General features: G+C 37.5%; 1 protein-coding gene across 3 annotated transcripts in view; it reads right to left on the minus strand.

Annotated features, from left to right (window-relative positions):
• Positions 1–20,359, minus strand: part of LOC139991902 (neural cell adhesion molecule 1) — a 219,685-nt gene that overhangs the window by 15,908 nt on the left and 183,418 nt on the right. For all 3 annotated transcript variants that reach the window (XM_072012302.1, XM_072012303.1, XM_072012301.1), the window contains exons 7-9: positions 19,777–19,936; positions 15,562–15,896; positions 13,477–13,843 (exon numbers count right to left, since the gene is read on the minus strand). In XM_072012302.1, the coding sequence (XP_071868403.1) occupies positions 13,477–13,843; positions 15,562–15,896; positions 19,777–19,936 (862 nt within the window). The remainder of the gene's footprint in view (positions 1–13,476; positions 13,844–15,561; positions 15,897–19,776; positions 19,937–20,359) is intronic.

Here is a 20,359-nt window from a genome sequence, read left to right on the forward strand (position 1 = left end):
TTCTTGTAGTCTTTAGCTAGAGCTACGATATTAACTTTTTTGGTAATGTTCTTTGCTATAAATATATGTACGTGCTCCTTATCGCTTCTATCGTATTGTAACGCTATAAGAATGAGGATCTGGATCAGCATACATTATTCTTATACCCTTATTTATTTCGATATATTTTTCTATTACAAATTCATCCGCTCGTTCTTCTATCAGTCAATCTCAATATATTTAGTGATTTGTGTTCTTTTTTGTATGGCTTATTATTCCCTTTTTCTAGATGAAGAAAGGTTAAAAAATTCGAAATTTATTGTTTCTTTTTTTTTTTTTCTCTCGTGTTACTTGAATCGAACTGTAGTAGGTACCTGCTTGACGAGAATCTTATAGTTCAAAAAAATACAATGGAATGCGTTCCTCGTTATATGGGCGCATATTTTTCTAACGAAAAAGTCGACAAATGTGTCAAAATTTATTTAAAGCATTATACAGAGTGTTTATCGCGTTGTAAGTGTTCCAAGCCGTAATTTTTTCGTCGTGTCAGGGATCTACCGTACAGGTGGCATAATACTTATGAACGACAGTGTATATCTTGATCCAATTGCGTGCAACACCGTGTATTGCGTGATTATGCCCCAGGCCATCGATCTTTATTTCATATCTTAATTTGTCTGTTTCGTCTCAACAAAATCCAGTTGTCGTTTCAATGTACCGCGGCGCCGCACCGTTTGACATTTCCTTCCCATCTCGCTCTCTTGAATAGTTTGCCGACTATCGTAGAAAATCTCCCATGACGTTCCCGGTAATAATTTCGCCAACTGACACTTATTATCATCCAGAACGAAATATCTCATTGCACGAATCTTCGGGCTCTATATATTTTTCTGGATGATACGCTGCTCGTAGGAGCTGGCAATTTTAAACGGACATATTCGCAAAGAGCTTTACGATCCCGCAGCATTTATTTCGGGATAGGAGTCAACGGGCGAAAAAAGCGCAAGATTATGGGAACACGTTTCCAACAACTGGCTCCTCTGGCAATTCGTGTTTCAGTTTTCGTATATTTCACGGAAAAACAACCACCGTATTTAAAAAGAACTTTTCATTCCTTCCTTTCTGTTCTTTTTATTAAGAGACAAACTATGGCTATTTAAATTATTTCAATACTTATAAGAAATATTTATAAATACTTTTATAAATACATCAAGCGTCTTATATGAAACACGTTTCGACAATCTTCTTGATGTTTGATAAAGTTCGAAACAAGATACGAAAATCTACGTAAAAACTAAAAGATATTTTCTGCAAATATACGTTTCATAAAGATGAAACAAGTATTTAAAGTAATTTAAGTAGTCGATCGTCTACTATATTAATAAATCTCATTTCACATTACTTTTGTATAATCACCAAAATCCTTCAAAGGCCCACACAAAAAATCCCTCGATCTAATTAATCTTGTCTTTAAAAATTCTTCGAGTAATGCATCAAGGCGCGCCAGTAAACGAGTTAAAAGCCAATAAAGTTCCAACGAATTTAATCGCAGAAGGATACCGTGTGTCAGTCTTAATCGGTCGATTCTTTCTTTTCTTTTTTACCGGTTGGAAAGTTTAAAACGGTAAACAGAGAGCAACAGTAAATAAAGTTGAAAATGTCTAGGAATTTTAAGAGGACAGCTCCTCGTTCCTTTATGAGTGCAACTTCTTCAGGATGGAATTTGAATACACTTAAGACACTCACCTTGTCGTAACTTCGTGTTGACCATGCACTTTGTTCCGCCTGCATAAACAATGCAGTCACGGCACGCTAGTAAAGCGAAACGCGTGGACAATCGTGCGTTGGAAACTACGATGCAAGTGTATGCACTTGAAATCATTATGCAACCCTTCTCGCCAGTTGACAGATGCCAACTGTCATCTAAGCTATCTGTCAACACTTCTGCAGAAAGAGAATTTTTCTGCTGCATGGTTTTGGAATGCTGCACGCCCTGACAGTCAAAAGACACGAAGAAAAATGGGAGCTCGACGCGCAGCCTGCTTCTCTCGTCACCGTGTATACATTTAAACGACAATGGTAATTCGTATTTCAGAAGACGAAGCGAACATCCGCCTGTCGAAAAGTGACTTACGCGTCTGACAGCCGAACTTCGTAATACGCACGCTTCTCGTAATTATCGATGACTTAAATTTTAGTTTGTAGCTTGATTTTTAGATCTATCGTATTCCTATGTACCGCAATATTAAGCAATTTACCAAAAGTCTGAATTGAAATTTGAAAAACTATCGTAGTAACAACCATTGCAGTGTCAGAATAGATTTGGAATATAAGGATAAGATTATTTATTTCTATTTGATAGCAAGTATTCGAATACGAATAATCTTCAAGCAGATAATAACATTCTTGAAGATTTTAAGAATTTTCTAATCGTGTGTCATGCAAGGAGAGTTAGGTCCTTTGAACGGTACGTTTTAACAAAGAAAAGGAATCGTTATTGCGTTCTTTTTCATTTTATAAACGTTTTCTAAAGATTTATTTACATACATACATCTTATCTATCTTATTTCTTGATATGATCATTACTTTAATCGATAGTTTATTTAACCAAATATTTATCTCACTAAAGAATCTGAAGATACATAAGAAACTTAAGGCATAAGTCCATACATACAAAAATAAAAATTAACAATGTCGCAAATGAAGATCATTTATCTTTAAAAAATACCAGGGACATTTCTCATATTCTCTAGAAATTTACTTCTTAGACCTTTCGTTTCTTTTCCGAGTTATACAAAATATCCAAAAGCGCAGCTTAAATCTTTGTAATATCTATCTGTTCAAGAATGAAGTTTAATGCTACTTAGAAATAAGATCTTAGAGCTCAAACCGTAATTTTCTCGCGATAAGATCGATTTAAGCTTCTTTCCTGTATCCTGTTTCGCGTTTGCTCTTCATAAAGTAAACATAACGAAGAGAAGGGAAAAGAACAAGATGTCGCTTGCGCGGAATACTCGAGACTATTGCAAGAAAGTTTCGCAGACGTCGAGTTGGCCGAAACTTCTTCGCGTTCTAAGCTGGCCGGAAGCGTTGGGTTTGCGAGCGTGCGACTTTAAGGCAGTCAAGACAGTTCATCCTAAATCGAAGCAATCTCGCGGAAACCCGAAACCAATTTCGAAAGAATTGCATTCTAAAACCATCCACGTGCTAGCTTCCGGCCAAACAATCGACCACCGCGCGCATACGATCGAAATGTCTATCCGAGCGAATGCAGGAACTTGTCGAGGAGTTCGTGGTCGAAATCGATATCTTGCTAAGTCAAGAACAGGCAAACGACCCTGAAGGTACTCGATTCTCTTTTTTTTTTTTTTTTTCTTATTCTATCAACCAGCGACTCGATGCTCCTGATTTCGTGCACGGTTTTCTTTCTGTTGCGTTGCTTTCAACTCGTCCATCTCCTTTTTCCTCCGACGTTCTACCGAATAGACTACGTAGACGGTGTACGATAATTCACGGAAGTATTCAAATAGTTACCATAGAAAACTTGATCGATATATTATGTACGTTATATGAAAGTTTTCGAAACTTAATTAGCATTGTAACGAGACGCGACCGTCATGATTATATTGGTAAAATTTGAAAAAAAAATGTGAAAGTATACATATATAGAAGTTGCAAGATACTAAGTACAAACACGTGTAATTAGTACAAAATTTCTACAGGGTATGAATAACTATTTTCAACCTGTAATAAGTGTCAAACATAATCTCAGTGAAGATCGAGGCTTAATGCAATGGATAATGCTCTTCGTAGAGTAAACTAAGATTAGTATATTTTGTATCATGTTCATTTTCAGTATTTTGTTGGGTGAAAATTTGCTATAGTTTAATTCTATTCTAAAAGAAATGTAACTAAAGATAGTAATTTGAGGAGTGAAAAAGATAAAAGTATTATTAGATGTAAATTATTGTTATATTTTAGTGAAAATCAATTACATTAAATTTGTATGTTATAATATCTAGGATAAACTTCTGATAAAGTTTTTCTTTAGTACATCGCATTCGGTCGTTCTAACTTTTGGAAGTTTCCGCGAAGCGAATTTTAAGACACTTAGAAAATTGAATTGGATGCCGGATCTCGAAGGATGCGAGATCCTGGCAAGTAATTTTCTTTTAATTTTTAAATGATTAAAAGTTGCAAGGAGTGGTAAATGAGTTTTAGAAAATAGAGTGGACCTTTTCCTTTGAAATTTAGAAACCTCATCGTGCCGAAACTTTCCCCCTTCGTCAGCGGTAGGTACCTCGTGCTACGATTTTTCAAAACTATGGCAACTTTTCCTGAATATTTCTGTCCGAAATTTTTAAATCGGAATACTCAATGACATAAAAATTATAATGGAAGAGTTATGCGATGGGAGATATTAGAAAGAACTGGGAATAAAGTTCTATAATTTCATACCTCGACAATTTGATTTTCACACAGACGAGTTGGCTTTTTTCATAAATTGACGATGAAATAAAATTGTCCAAGCATGAAATTACATAATTTTGTTATATTTCAATGGAAATATACGTATAATAAAAAGAATCAATGTTTATGATTTTATGATTTTATGATTCTATATCTGTACAGAAAATCGTATCACATTTTCACCATATTGGCATTTTTGTTACAACGTCGAGGACGGAGCTTTCACTTTGAATTGAATTTTTATGGTCGTGGAGAATTCTTTCTCAATGTAGTTTTTAGCACAGACGTGGAAGTACTTTCGAAATTTTTTGGAGCTTGGATGAGTAATGAGATAGAATCTACTTGTGTATGGTGCCCTAAGGGTCTTCGCTGGCGAACTATGACGTTCAGCTTCGACAGAACAATATCCCGTGACTAGTATTCTATGAAGAAGTTAGCAGCTGCGGAATAGATTTTAATTTCAGATGTACCATTATGACGCGAACGCATTAAATCTGTCATATTTTAAATTAAACTTCGTAGGTAATATTATTTTATCAATTTTTCGTAAAAAGCGATAAAATTTATGAAATGTAATTATTATGGCAAATTATTTCAATGTTATTATTATCATAGCTTTTATAACTTCGGTATCGCAATTGTAAAAATTCAATTATCATCTCGATATTCCGTTTAATTTTTTCATTGTAATTTCCATCTGAATTCCAAATATTATTTTGCTTTTATACAAAGTGAAATTTAAGGAAAATTAAATAAGTGGTATTTAAAGAGTTATAAAGAGCTATGCAAATATAAAATTTTGCATGTTTCACGTATTAAAAGTAATAGTCGCTTAAAACTTGGGAAATTGCTATAAAATCTAAATTTCAAATACCATGATAAAGATTCGAGCAGTGCGTCTTACATTTTTCGAAGTATTTTAGAATTCTTTTCATGTATGAAAACACATAAATAAATTGACATGTTATCGGAAAGTTCATCGAATTTTAAATTTCAAATAGGCTTTTAACGTAAACATAAATAGGTTTACTAGAAAAATATTTGTTTTAAAAAGCATTTGTCAATATTAAATTTCCCTTTATTAAAGTAAACCAAACATTCAAATCGAAAGCAAGCAATTAAAATATTTAATTTCCAGCGAAAAGAAAAATAACACGGAAATCGTGAAATAATTACGGTGCAAATTTCAGTAGCTCTTGGAGTATAAAATTTATCGATATTCAGAGAAAAGCAATTGCATAAATTGCTTGTCTGCGGAACCAAAACAGAAGCGTTCTTCGAATAGTTCTCGACTGGATATGAAAGGGAGAATGGTGGTCGGAAAAAGACGTGGGAGAATGACTATTTATCACCTTGCTTTCGTTTCCTCATCTCCGATATCTTATTCGTTTTTTCACTCTCCGGGGCTATGGTTCCTCCCTCTATCTTTTTCTTGGCTGACGGAGCATGGTGTGTGCTTAAAGAAGGGACGGCCTTATTTCTTATTCCACGATCCGCGACAGGTCGGGCGGGGTTAACAAAGAAGAACCAGAGGATACATTACTCCGTCAGGAATAAGGAAAGCCCTATCCCACGCTTAATTTTCCTAATGGATTAGCCGGAGCTAGTTCAACAGCCACCACCATGAAATGGAGAGAAGCGATTCTGTTCGCGCGTCGTTCGAGTTTTCATTCTCCGCGCTCATTTCCTTGCTCCGTCGCGTCATCATCGTCACCACGGCTCGATTCGCCGTTTTTCTTTCGTTTTTCCTAACGGCCAACCGGGCTCCTTTTCCTCGATACCTGAGAAACCGCTCGTCTACCCAGCATTGTCTTTGTCCACTGACAAAGAATCTCCTCGAATCCCTTCGCATTTCATAACGCGACTCGTTTTGTACTGTTACCTTGAGTCGAAAGAGAGAGAGAGAGAGAATAAGGGAGATGGGGACAAGGTTTCGGCTGCCATTTGTTTTTCCACCTTGGGAATTACGCTTGATGTCTTTCGGTGCCCAAGATGGAGCCTCAGCGCAGAAGAATTTCAACCTACGTTGAATGAATTTTAATGCCAAATTCAATGTTGAGATATTAGATGTTCGCTGTCTCTTGGAATCGGTGAATTGAGTTGACGCAATAATTGAGACGATACGAAGTCATATCGGTTAAATGCAGAAATTGAAAAATATAGGTAAATGAGGTGTTAGAAATGGCAATAATGGTAGATAATATGACGTAGTATCTGTAACGATTACAGTTATTGTCTCTATGTTATGCGGTGACCCAATTACCATGCAAACGAGGTTTTGATAAGAGAACAACGATAATGTAGCATCCGTGCAGATTATAGACTCGTATTCTATAATACGTAGAGAATTCGACTATCTTGTTATACATTCTGCTAGTTAGTTGCTTCTGGTAGACAAGCAGCAAACAATTGTGGATTTTCAAAACGAAATCTTCCTGAATTGTTCTTTATCTGACAGTGGTATTGATGCCGACTGCAATACTAATTTCTGGCAAAGGAATTATAGTACTAATTGACAGCCAGCAAGAAGAATATACTCTAAGAAACAATGATCAAATGTCATCTTTAGAATTTTCTATTCTTAGCTCTTGAAATCTCCCTTTGACAATTTTCATACGCTTGTAACGCAAAACCGATTTATGTCGAATCACGATACTTTTGATCACAACTCTAATATCAATTTCCATTCGAATATAATACACTCTGTTCAGATTGTGAAAAAATCCTACCACCTACAAAGGCAACGTAGCCAGTTCCAAGTTAGCCAGTGTGTTTCGAACGAATGCTTCGGAGAAAATACGAGCGGCACACAGAATAGAAGCGCTGAATGCGCGGAGAGAGCGGCACAAAGGGCGGTGCTGCGACACGACTTTCTCGAAGAATTGACCCCAATGGCGTTCCAACAAACGAGGACAAAGCAAAGAGGCCGAAAATTGGCTGCGACGGCTCCGCAGCCGCCGTGTCGTTCGGACAAATCAACGCCGCGGGCTTACGGTCGTCAAATCAATATTTGCAGCTCGCCACCCTTACACACGGACAGACTAGGGTGCAAAGTCAGGCGTGTTGGAATTAGGAAAAGGAGGGACAGACAGGGTTGCCAAGAGTGGTAAGGCCGAAGAAGGAGAAGAGGCGAATTGGATGATAGTCGGCACCTACTCTGTGCGGTTGGTCGCGCCGAAGATCGCCGGCAAACTGAATTAACCCAATGTTAACCCCGTGACCGTATGTTACCAACGACTTTCTGTTATGTCCCACGGGCTGCCAGGGTAAAGTCGATTATAACCGAGACGCCTCTGGCGCGCCAGGAATCCGCCACGAGCAATTTCGCAAACATACAGGCCGATACTCTGGACCAGTGACGTCTTTGTCCGTGATTCCCACGGGAGTCGAAACCGCGCTACGAATTCGCGTTTGCTCCGGCCAATTTCCTTGGGAACGGATACACGATAAATTTGATCGTTGGAGAAACATGACGTGTAATGAAAATGCATGGTAAATACAACCAGATACAATATACGTATGTGTAACTAAATAATTATCAAAGTTCGAGGAATTTCGTTGCGAACCCTCTCGGAACAATCCGCTTTGATAACATCGCGAGACCGACTGGAGATAAAAGAAGTTAGCAGCTTGATCGTGCCCGAGACTTTTACTTGGAATGTGCATTGGGTCGTCGGTGTTATAGCGCAGGACATTATGCTTGATTAAAATTGTTTTATTTACTTTAGCAAGATAATTTTCTCGAAAATTAAGACGATCTTGATACGTTCGATTAATTTATCGTTAATTTCTTGCTGCTACATCTTCATCGCGATTATAATTTTAAATAGAACAGCATCGAATACTTTGAAAGTTACATTAAACGACCAAATGTATTCCTCCGCAAAATATTCTCACTCTACCGATTCTATCGAGTCTTACCGAATCCAATTCGTCCTCCTTTCCCTATCACTTACCCCATCGCATCAATCGCTTCATCAACCTGCTACCATGACAAGCGTCCGCTTGCTACAATCGGTAGCCATTGAAACTTCGATATCGCGCACTCACTTCGCACAATCCTTTCTCGTCAGATCCATGCCAACACGGAAACCCTACCACCTGAAACTAATTCGGCAAACGATCGTGGCTATGGTAGAAACGGATGCGCCGTATCGACCAGAGGAAGAGGCACTAGCCGACTGGGGGATTCCGGTATTTATCATAGGGAGTCGGCGCTCGCAGAAGGCATCGCGGAAGGCCAGTGAAAGCCAGTGTAACGATTCTGACACACGGACACCGGAAGAGATATAGGTGCTCGTTGATTGTATAATCTGTTTTGTTAATTGCAAGGTCCGCAGAGTCCGATACCTGCGGTTGCGTTCTGCTATGTTCAGCGCCAGCAAATCGGCCGGGCCTCTGTTCGGTCCCTCGTTTCTACTTCGAGCATTGTGTGTACCTGTAAAGGCCAACAACGAGCCAGACCACAGTCAGGCTCCCTTATGGGGCCCATGTCGAGCGTAGCGTCGGCGATGGGCCGAGTTTGAGGGGCGGTTAACCAACTAATTGCAATACCGACGCGTGCGCTCCGACTATTTGCGCAATTGCAATCATATCCGTCGTCGTTGTGTCGACTATCGCGAGTATAATAGACACAGAGGCCACGTGCAAGCGCCGACGGTCCGTCAAAAGCGGAGTTCAGCGTTTTTCCGCCAGTCATTTTTCAAAAGCCATCCTACGCCGGAATCGGCAGCAGCGATTCGCCGTCGCGACAGCGGCTGTTACCATTGCGACTCTAGCGTTTTTCTTTTTTTTTCTTTCTTTCTTCTTTTATTTATTTCGTTCGTTCCCCTCGTCTCACTGTCCTCTACCATCGTGAGTCAGTTTCGGCAAGCCGCGTGAAAAACGACCGCGCAGGATTTATGTGCAGCTTTGTACGCCGTTTTGTTCCCCGAGACCTTCGGGCGACTTCGACGAACGATCTGTGGGTTTTGTTCGACTCTTAGCCAATTACGGCTGAAAAATATCGACGGCTGAAGTTTCTGTGATTGTAAAGGAACGATGAGGGCACTTAATTTCTGGGTGGTTTAACGCGTTTAATGGTATTGACACTCTGAAACCTGGTGTGGCTTTGTGAAACAGTTTGGGACATTATTGCAAAGTTTTCTTCACTGTCAAAGTAACGGTTATGTTTCTGACGAGACAAGGAGCGAGTCAGTATTAATAAATAAAACGTTGGAAGCTGTTTTACAAATCATCGCAAATATCTTTTTACTTATTTTTACTCTTTGTAAATCGTGAAACCTCTCTCCTGTAGTAACTCGCTAACAATATTAATTGGATCATGCAAATGAGTTCAGAATATAGAATATTAAATATAATATTATAGAATATAGCAAATATAGAAGAAGCATCGATCTTTTAGCTTTGGTATCTTCTAAATTTGTACAAATTAAAGAAATTTCCAAGAATCGAGTCATTTAACTAATAATTTACAAAAGATATAAACTTATTCACTAGGCTAATACCGAATGCTTAATAAATATAAATCTAATTAGTTTCCTACAAGGCAAAAGTTCGTCTTTGAGCGTAAAGCACGTTGAAGACCGCTTTTTATTCCAGAAACCTGAAGTACTTTAGAGTTAATAATAAAATGTTACAAAGAGTTTGCGAAAGTTGTATGTTTCAAAGGAAAGAAACTGTTGAAGGGAGAAAATTTGAACTACTTGGAATGAAACCTAAAATAACGAATGTTATCGATCGACTTTTTTTTGCTCTTTGTACATAAGACACTGCACACAGCATTACGAATAACGATGACACAAAGTATCCTTGGTTACGTTGGTTGCATCGTGTTAACGATAGTTTCATAGCGCGTAACGAAGATAAAACGTTTGCAAAGTTCTTCCCATATCGACGGTACGGTCGACTAAGAATTTTTAATATCGCGTCAGTCGTTTTTTCAAACGCTAGCAACATCAACGTTCGTGAATTATAGCGAGATTCATAAATGCTTGATAGTATTCGTGCACTCGCGCAGCGTATTAAAAACAACAATTACGATTAAAGTTTGCGTTGCAGCGAGATTCGACAGTTGTGGATGTCAACGATTTAATTAATGACGATTACGTACGTTTCCAATGTCATACGATTTTACATTTTTTGTCAAACGAAAATCACGCTGGATTCGCGCCTTCTCCTATTTTCCGCGATTTTATGCATTTTCCCTTGAATTAAAATTTTTATAAAATCCTGTCCATAATAATTTATATGTCGAAGAATATTTCAGCTTCGTCGTCGAATAAAATAATATCGTAATCCGATTGATATTTTGTAACTGTAATGAAATTTACCGCATCTTAGCAATCTTTTATTCCTAAAACCTACAGTAGTTGTTTTTAATCTATTCGTTTTAAAAAAAATTACACTTTAATCGGTGATAAATTTTTCTTAGCAAATACATACGTACATATATCAAAACAATTTTGAATCGTTTATCGATCAACTCTCGACATGGTTCGCGTAAAATTATCATTTTCGAAAATGAATCAAGGCTCGTAAAAATTTCAAAAGGTTTGGCATAAAACAAAGCGACAGGAGTTTCAACGGGACTTGATACGATCAATATCAAATCATTGCTTAACGAGTATCGCGACATATTTTCCACGAAAACAAAGAACGACGATAACGATCATTGAATATTACTTTCAGATTAAAGTAGGTTCTCAGAAGGTGTATTTAAATTCGATATTCGATGAAGGAGATCTGAATACCTCCTTCAATTATATCTCTTCCAATTTATAATCTGTTTCGATCATTTTCCTGGCCGTTAATCGTGCCGTGCCACGATTCGAGAATAGCCTCGTGACCGAGGCTTAAAATTTACCGGACGTTCCGTTTTCTTTTAACTTCTCGTTTTCTCAATGGCAAGAAGTTCGTTCGCGAGAACCGTCCCAGTTTCCCTTAGCTTCCGTTCTCCTCCTTACAGATAATGCGAAAATAATCATCATCGGTAACGAGAAAACTTCTCGACGCTTCTTGCGCTTTACTGAACTCGATAATGTAAATACACCCTCCTGCTATCTCAGTCGAATTAGAGAATCGTAGAGAATATGAATGCCCAGCTTCCTTTGTGCTTTTCTCCTATTCTTACGACAACTCGACAAGCGTTAGGTTACATATCGCTTACACGTAGAAGTTGATTCGATCAGGTATCTGTTGCGCGGTTAAATTAATGTTATTAGCGAAATTTCATAAGCTGTAAACTGCAAATTGCCAACACTATTCGATTCTCTTGTACGATGGGAAGAAAATTAATAAAACAGATAGCAGTTCTACAAGTGCAACTTTTCAAACTTACCAGGGTCTTCTCGCTCAATAACTTAATACCTAATTAATACTTAATGCTGTTATTGAACTCTTTTAAAAGTCAATAAATTTTGGCAACTTTCCACCAAATAATTTACACTAAGATCGTTTGACTATCATACGATTAATAATTTATACAACTTACAGTCGTAATGGTAAGCAAGTATTGCAATACACAACTGACACAATTGAAATTGTCATTATAGAGAAAAATATTCTGTCCGTACAAAGTTTTGCCAATTTTCCAAAATCATCGTTCTCACTGAAATTGAAGGAAAGAAAGGAAACCAGATCGCTGTTAAAATTCAGTTGGATGTGACACATTTAATCGATTCGCTTTGAATATCGTTCGCGACGAACAAAAGTATTTTGAGCAAAAGTATTTCGATGTCGGAAAAAATAATTAATTTGCAAGTTTGTATTCACTGGGATTTCTTACACACCTATAATTACCGAGCACAATCATCGTAGTGTTACTCTCTCTGTATCGTCGCTATCGAAATAACAGTCGAATAAGTAGTAATTACATCCTTGATCGCTTATCGTTGAGAAGCAATTTTCGTTTAATTGTTTCTGCTTCAAACGATTGCGTGATTGCCAGTTGTTGTGACTAATACTCGAAACGAACGAAAATCAGTGCACGATCGATCGGCCGGTGCAAAGATTTAAATCGAGATCTTTAAAACGTGGTTATTTCGTATGCAACTGAAAAAGGGCTTAGCGATATTTATTACCACCACTCGATATTTATTACCTTTGTAATTGCATGCTTCCGCGTAACATTACCATTTTCGATTGTGGTAATTCTATTAGATCGTTCAATAAGTTCGTGCTAAGGTGTCGTTTTATGACGAATTTCTTCGTGTAACAATTGCCTACCTGCAATGTATCGAGTCGTTTCATAAGTTTCGCTCTTTCTTCGTTGTTCCATTCGTACGAAGCTTTATGTCCTATTTCGTTTTATATTCCAAATTGAAAATACTTTGAATGGAAACCTCGATCATCATAAGCGAATATTAAAAGTATTCTTCGTTTAAAAAATTGGAATTACGTTACAAAAATCTATATAACAAATATCGCTAACGGTGATGATCACGTGGTATATGTAACGATTCGTGTAGTTATGTAAGCAGAAATGCAGGTTGATATTTCAGACTATCATCTCATATGGATATACAAACTGGCCTGCTTTCGCTGGTCGAGCTAGAGATGTTCGATAATCTGATTTGCCACGTGACATTCAACGACAATGTGGCGATACATAAATTCTAATCATATCGTAACTAATATAACAAACCAAAGACGAGATTCCGCAAATTTGTTATTTATCATATAATGGGAATTGAGCTTAATAAATTTTTCCTGTTTATAAAATAATTCTCACGTAGTACTCGTCTCAATAGTACTCGTTTCTTTCATAAAACTTAAAACTCTTTCTACAAAATGTCGTACAACGCACCTTCTGGAACGTTCAGATCGCTTCTACACATGCTCCATCCCACAGGTATTCTATCCCACCGTATATAAAATAGATTCGACGAGCAGAAAACGTTAAACGAGACTGGTCGTCGTTTAACGCGTCGTTTAACGCGAAGAATCGTTTCTCATTAGAGAAGTGATTTGACATGTGTCAAACGGTTCCGCTAAATGCGATACGCATTAGAAAGTCAATGTACTCACCGGTCGTGTACATGGCGACACCCTTCAGGGTCACTGGCTCGAGAATGGCAGGTTCGCTCCTCCCCTTTGCATTAATCGCGTACAGAAAAAGTCGATAACTCCTTCCTGTCGTTAGGCCTGCCACCTCGAAAGTTGGTCCGTTCGGGCTGGCGGGCATAGTTTTGTTCAACAGAATTGGCCCGCCGTCTTCATCCGCGACCACTTCCAATTGATAGCTATAGATCGGAAGACCGCCGTCATAACCCTCCAAGCAGCGAACTATCAGTCCGGTTCCGGACTTGGCGTTCAGTTCCTCCGTGTCTAAAGGCGCCGACATTTCCGTCGTGCTGCAGTTGTGCAGAGCGTACGGACGTCCTGCGGCTATCACCTGGAAAATGTGATCATTCGGCTCTCGATATTGGATGTTTGCACTTTTGAATTTAATCCAGTTCGAAAAAGCTCGTATTAGATTTCGATTTAGACGGTTCGATTCAATTATGGAACCTTCGATGTGAAGGAGACATGCCACGTGTTTTAATTCATTAAAGGCCATTGTTGCGTTAACGCAACATTTCATTCGCAGGTTTTGTTAATTACAGTTCATCGAATTTTGCTTCTTAACGTTATGATTGCGAGAAAATTCCAAGGGTTCGCTTAATATCCTTTTCGTCGAGAATTATAATATATTAATGATTGCTGCTAAAACTGAGAATTCTATGAAAATGTGATTTTAGTAAATTACGATGAAAATCTATGGCGTACGTAATTCACCGACATGGAATAACGAAATTTATCGAAAAAATTTCCAAGTGACGCAAATTTAAAGCAAATCTTGCTGTTGCTACAATAATTTACGTGTACATGTGTATGTAGGATATTACGTAATCGATATAACTATGCTTAGATTGAACAGATCAACGTAGCAATCACGTGGTATAGTGTTGACTTAATTAATTGATAGTACTTGATTGATAGGGTTGATTGAAACCGATACATAATGTCATATAGGGTTGTTATTCATCGCTACAAAAAACCTTCACGTACATAGATGAAACACGAAGAAAAGAGCTTCTACGAACAATCTTGTTAGGCATAGATATACATTGACGACAGCAAATGTATTAATTCGACCAAAGATAACTTACTGATTGAAATTAGCTTAATTTAATTAGTCCTATTCAAAGTATCAACTGGTGCAAATATTTTTCTCCAACCTTCGAAGAAAAAACGTGCTCTATTATAACTTATTTTATTTTCATTTCACTGTTCAAATATTCGTAGCCTGTTAACAAATATGTTAAATAACGAATTAGAATTCCTGGCAAAGATATACCATTTTCATTCATCGACCTATTACATTGTTGATATACCGTGTTGATCCATGAATGTAGAAAAGTGCACAACTATCAAACATTTAGCTAGATGGAGTATTTTCCATTTTGGAAGAAACTCGATTCCGGGCCATTAAAAGCAATTCTATGTTTGCATGCTCGATCTGCAATACGCTCGTCGCATACAAAAACGTATTCGAACATTTCTCTCTAACAGACTCAATTCTTGTAGATTTTTCAATTATACGATAGATAGATCCTGCCTTAGAAAATTCATTCGCACGTCGAACTTGATTCTTTTCTCTTGTTCTCTTGTTCGCGTAAACTAATCGCACACTTTACGGAAAATTCGATAATAACCAATAATTAAAATGAAATGTACAGACCTGACTATTAAATAGGTATTTAATTTTTCATTGTTTAGGTATAATCAATAATAATCGTTGATATTAACGATCACAGAAAATGCGCATACAGTGACCGATGAAAGTATTTGAATCTTATCGTGTCATAATATTTTACTATACATATTTGTAACTATCATAAAAAATAAAATCATTGGAAACCCATTTATTCGTAAAAAAAGATGATCTAGCTTTCGTGTAATACATCTCGCGCATTCTATGTAAACCCAAACAACTATAAACGTATTTAAATTATTTTCTATGCCCAATATCCCTAATATCGTCCATTCTAAGTAATATCGCGTAGTGAACAATTCGGAAAATTGCGAGATGCCGGTGCAACGTAAGATAAACGAGAGAAATGCATTTACCTGAAAGAGGCATGGCGTCCGTTGCTTGCCAACCTGGTTGCTCGCCCAGCACGCTACCGTACCATAGTCCATTTCCGTTGCGGGCGTGTAGTTCAGCCTGGACCCATGAAATTGTGGATACTCCTTCAGGTTTTCGGCAACGGACGGCGTCCCGACCGCTGCCACGTGAGAGTAACGAGAATGAGGAACCTCCACCAACTCTCCGGAATTATTGAATGTCCAGTGGAAAATCAACGGTGCTGGGTGACTCTCCACGGAACAAACCAACGATACAGTTTCTTGCTTCAGCGCGCCAACCACCACTTCGCTTCTGCCCTCCTTGCAAACTGGCGTGTCTGTGAAAGAATGTCACGTTTACTTTTATTATAACGTTTCAGTCGCGGAATTAAAGATCACTTAACGCGAATCAATTTTAGCGAAGAAGGTCCTGGTTATTAGAAATAAACAGAGGGATGATGTATAAACGAAATAGAAATAGAAACGAAGACCAGATCATTTTTTAAGAGAGAGCAATTTTTTAATTTGATACGCTATCCCATGTTATCACGATTCATTTGTGTTCCATTCTAGGATTAAATACGTATTCTTGGTGGCATTTGTTCAAATAATATCCAAGGCTGCCTGATCCATTCGTATAAAGGCGGAGCATATTATAATTTATCGAATTCGATCATCGAATCACAACAATGTCTCGTACTTCGATGCGAATTGTGCTTTAATGTGATCGAACGCTTATTACAAATCCGAAGCCGTATATCGTAACAAACTGAAGCAGTCATGCGGATCCAATTGACCTAATACACGGATAAGTCGGACAGCGTATTAAAAGTGGTAAATTAAACATACGTTTTAATGTTTCGAACGTTTATGCAAATACGATATCGTTAAAATTTAACCAATTTTTAACTTGACGCTTGATGCTTGAGTTCTTATCCACGCTGTAAATGAATTGTTTTCGAGCGAATTGTTACTTCTCCGATGGGTTTAACTTGCTTGCAAAAGTCTTCAGAAATGCTTGAGCTGTACTACTACTTCACCTTCAAATATTTGTTCCTTAATCAAGTAATCATTTCTCTTAACCCAAATCTGATTGGGAAAGTTTCATATCGGATGTAAAACTCGCAGAAGTTTATCCAATTCCGAATCGAAACTTGGAACCAAACGAAGGGTCCATGGCAAGAAGGTATAATATTTTTTTCGCATGCTCCTTGCGTGCTCTTTATTGCTGGCTATGTCGCATTGGAAATTAATATTTTCCGAGTTTTATAGCAATTACGTAGCAATTACGTAGCAATTGAGACGTACAACGAAAAATAGATACATTTCATTTTTTAGAATTTAACGTGCTATACATTACGTAAAATGACAATTAAAAGTTGAAACTGATGCAGAATATTGAAAAATAAATCTCCGCTTTTTGAGAGATGCTGAAACTTGATATTCTTCCTTTTTCCCATGGATCTTTCAAAGAAACGTCAAATACAATAGAGAAATTAATACGACGACCGCCAGAATTGAATGTCTAGAGCAACTGAAGCAACGACTTTATATAAATAAAGAAGTTGGAAATTATCGCACATAAAGATGAGATCTTTATTATAGCGTTGAATATACGAATTCTTTATTTACATTAAATCTCTATAGTCTTTGTATAAGTTTCGAATCAGATAGCAATTAATAGTTTTAATAAATCTTCCATCCAGATGATAATTAATAATCTCGGTCCCTGATGCTTACGAATATGGGTGTATTTCTACCACTCGAAACACGATTATTCGCAACAAACAATTATCCAGAATTGTCATACCCTCAGAATTACCTACAATCTTTTAAAGGACCTGATCCAACCTTTCCTTAATTTGTTCTTTCAAGCAGAAGAAATTACGACCGATATGGAAAGCGTCTAGAGAAGACGATGCTCGAGGGAGCGTTTAATATCCAAATGTGAGAGATGTTGGCGCGTGAAACGGAAGAAGAAGCTCGACACCACTGAACTAGCGACTGGTTCGATCGATCGCCTAATAGGAAATTCCCTTGACATCGGTATTTGCAATAGGCCATGGCATACGGAAATTCCAAATGGCACGGGAGATGATTTACGGCGGAAGTACGGGATCACCAGACGGCTTGGTTTCAATCTGATGCGTTTGATGCACTGCCGAATTAATTACTAATACGAGAAGTCGACGATACTGGATGCTCGACGTATCACCGGTACTGCATTTGTCGAGTGAAACGCACAGTACACGGTTCCTGATTAGTACGCATTACCAGTCGCCTGATGTTAATCGAGATGCGTATAATGTTGTCTTACGGATGTACTGTAGGTTCTTTGTATAGCAGAGCCATATATTATTTGAAATTTACTTCTCGAACCATTAGGTAAATCAATTTCATTTAAACGGATGGCTTGACAGCTGAAATTGCAAATGAAGAGCGACGCGTTGCAGTGATATATTACGATTTGATTACGAATATAACGAAAATGTTAGACATTATTAAACTGTGGATTATTAAGGGAATTCAAATTTTATGAATAGAAATGAAAGAAGAGTATACAACGAAAGGAGAAATATTATTACGGCTACTTTACTTTGTGTGTTTAAATTTTGAATCCATAAACATCCACAGGCTATTTATTCTAAATTGAGCGATGAAACTGCTGGATAATAGTTTTCGCGTGTTTCATAATTGAATTTCCTGTTTCTTGAGAACATTAATCCTCGGATGGCGAACAACAGATGGTAGCGAGTGGTTGGTTATCTCTTACCCAACGCTTTCTGAATCGCGTCATTTTTTGTGTCATTATTTCTATCGACTTACATATACAATTTTATTTCTTTAAGTAATTTCACTATCGAGTAAAGATCAGGTAAAGATAGAATAAAGCGCGTTAGTTAAATTCGTCAGCGGAAATAACTCGACGTTCGAAATTCTTGAGCGACTCGACTCAAGGATCAATGCCAACGGTCGAAACAGCAGCGAGTGACGGAGAAATCCTAAAACATTTGGGCGAATTCGCGGTTTCCTTTAACTCGGCGCGCTCCCACTGTTGTCTCGCGTCGCGTCGGCCTGGCTTAGCACATTGCCAGGCTGCGTTCACCCACACATGAATATTCAGTTATGCTTTACATACATTGAATATGCATCGGAGTCCTTCCTTCCCTCTTAGGTCATTTACAAGATGCAGATATGCCGGGCTACCAACGCCGCTACCGACCATTCTAATAGAATAACTCGTGCTGTGTGTTTTACAGAAAACTATCCGCCCTATCCTCATCCTACCTTTATCCTCCGTCCTTATTGCCTCCTACGTTCCTCTTGCCGCTTCCTTTCACACCAATTTTCTCTAACGGAGGCTAGGAAAGGTCCTTTCGAGTCTCTGATTCCAGTATTCGACCGCTACTTGCCATCGATTAAGTAATTATCGAACAGCCGAGGCGAGAGCTGGCAAATTAGACAATTGGCGAGAGAATATCAAGCCCAAGCCGCAATTCTATTCGCGACCTCTTCCGTTGTTCTTGTGATTAACGAGTGGAAGCAGGGCTTGAGATCAGGCCAATGGAACGCTTTTGTGCTCACGCGGGAGGAGAACGGTGTAGCCCGTTGTTTGGGTAAAATTTTCGAATCGTTGTTTCAACGAAGTTTCGTTGGCCGATTGTGTTAGCGACAGCAGCGTTTGTTTATTCGCGAAAACAATCGTGGATCGATTACTCGAAGATTAAGAACGAAGAAAATTATTTAGAGTGTGTAAAACAGCGTGGTAATCTGAGAAAGTCGTTTAAAATAAGAAGATGTATTCAGTGAAGAAATAGAATTTGAAAATATATATATATATGTATATATAGAATTTTGTTCGTATTCTAGCAAGCGAAATAAAAATCTAGTGTAATTTAATTTTTCTGCTTGTAAGTACAAAATAAAAATTTCTTGTCGTTTGCCTTAATTTCGCTGTAATTTATTCTTATTTATATTACCAACGGGAAGCAATATAATACGAATAATTGAATAAAATACTCTAAGAATAACTATATAACTATGTAAACATTTTGTCAATAGTACAGAATTCGAAAATTTTCTAATATACGTATCGTAAAGTATTAAATTTTGTAGGTAACATTAAGAAATTAATCAATCGAGTTAACGATGAATATATAGAAGAGCAAATTTATTTGAAGAATCGAGAAAACAAAAGTGAGAGATACGTAAACTCACACATTATTTGAAGAGTCACCGGGTTACTGGCAGTTTTCCCTTCGCTATTGGCAACAAGACAAGTATAATCACCTGCCGAGTATCGGGTTATACGCTGAAGTACCAGAGAATGATCGCTGAGGACGATACCTGCCGTGGCATTGTTCTTTAGCTCTTTGCCCTGCAACAAATAACTATTCCGTGTAATGGCAATTGCGAAATTTTATATTGTACATTACGAAATCTTACTATTTGTAAATTATTTTACAGCAAGAGGTATGAAACTTATTTTAAAATAATTATTAATCTTTGAAATCTAGATCAAATACAACCTTTGCGTGTAAAAGTTTTTAATAAAAATTATTCATTTCTGTTAAATATCTTGTTAAATATAAATCTACTTAATGCTATTTCTCATCAAAATTATCAGCGTTTATTTTCTTCGTTAATTTTAATATACAAAATATGATAATACGTGGAACACAGAAAGTGGAATAAAGGAAAATTAAATCCCTAAGAGAAATATCCAATAATTTTCTAACTGTTGTATACGTCATAATTAAAAGAATCAAAAGAAACGCAACTAGCTGGTCATCTTATCGTA

The sequence above is a fragment of the Bombus fervidus genome, chromosome 11 (genome assembly GCF_041682495.2).
Source record: "Bombus fervidus isolate BK054 chromosome 11, iyBomFerv1, whole genome shotgun sequence".
Classification (NCBI taxonomy): domain Eukaryota; kingdom Metazoa; phylum Arthropoda; class Insecta; order Hymenoptera; family Apidae; genus Bombus; species Bombus fervidus.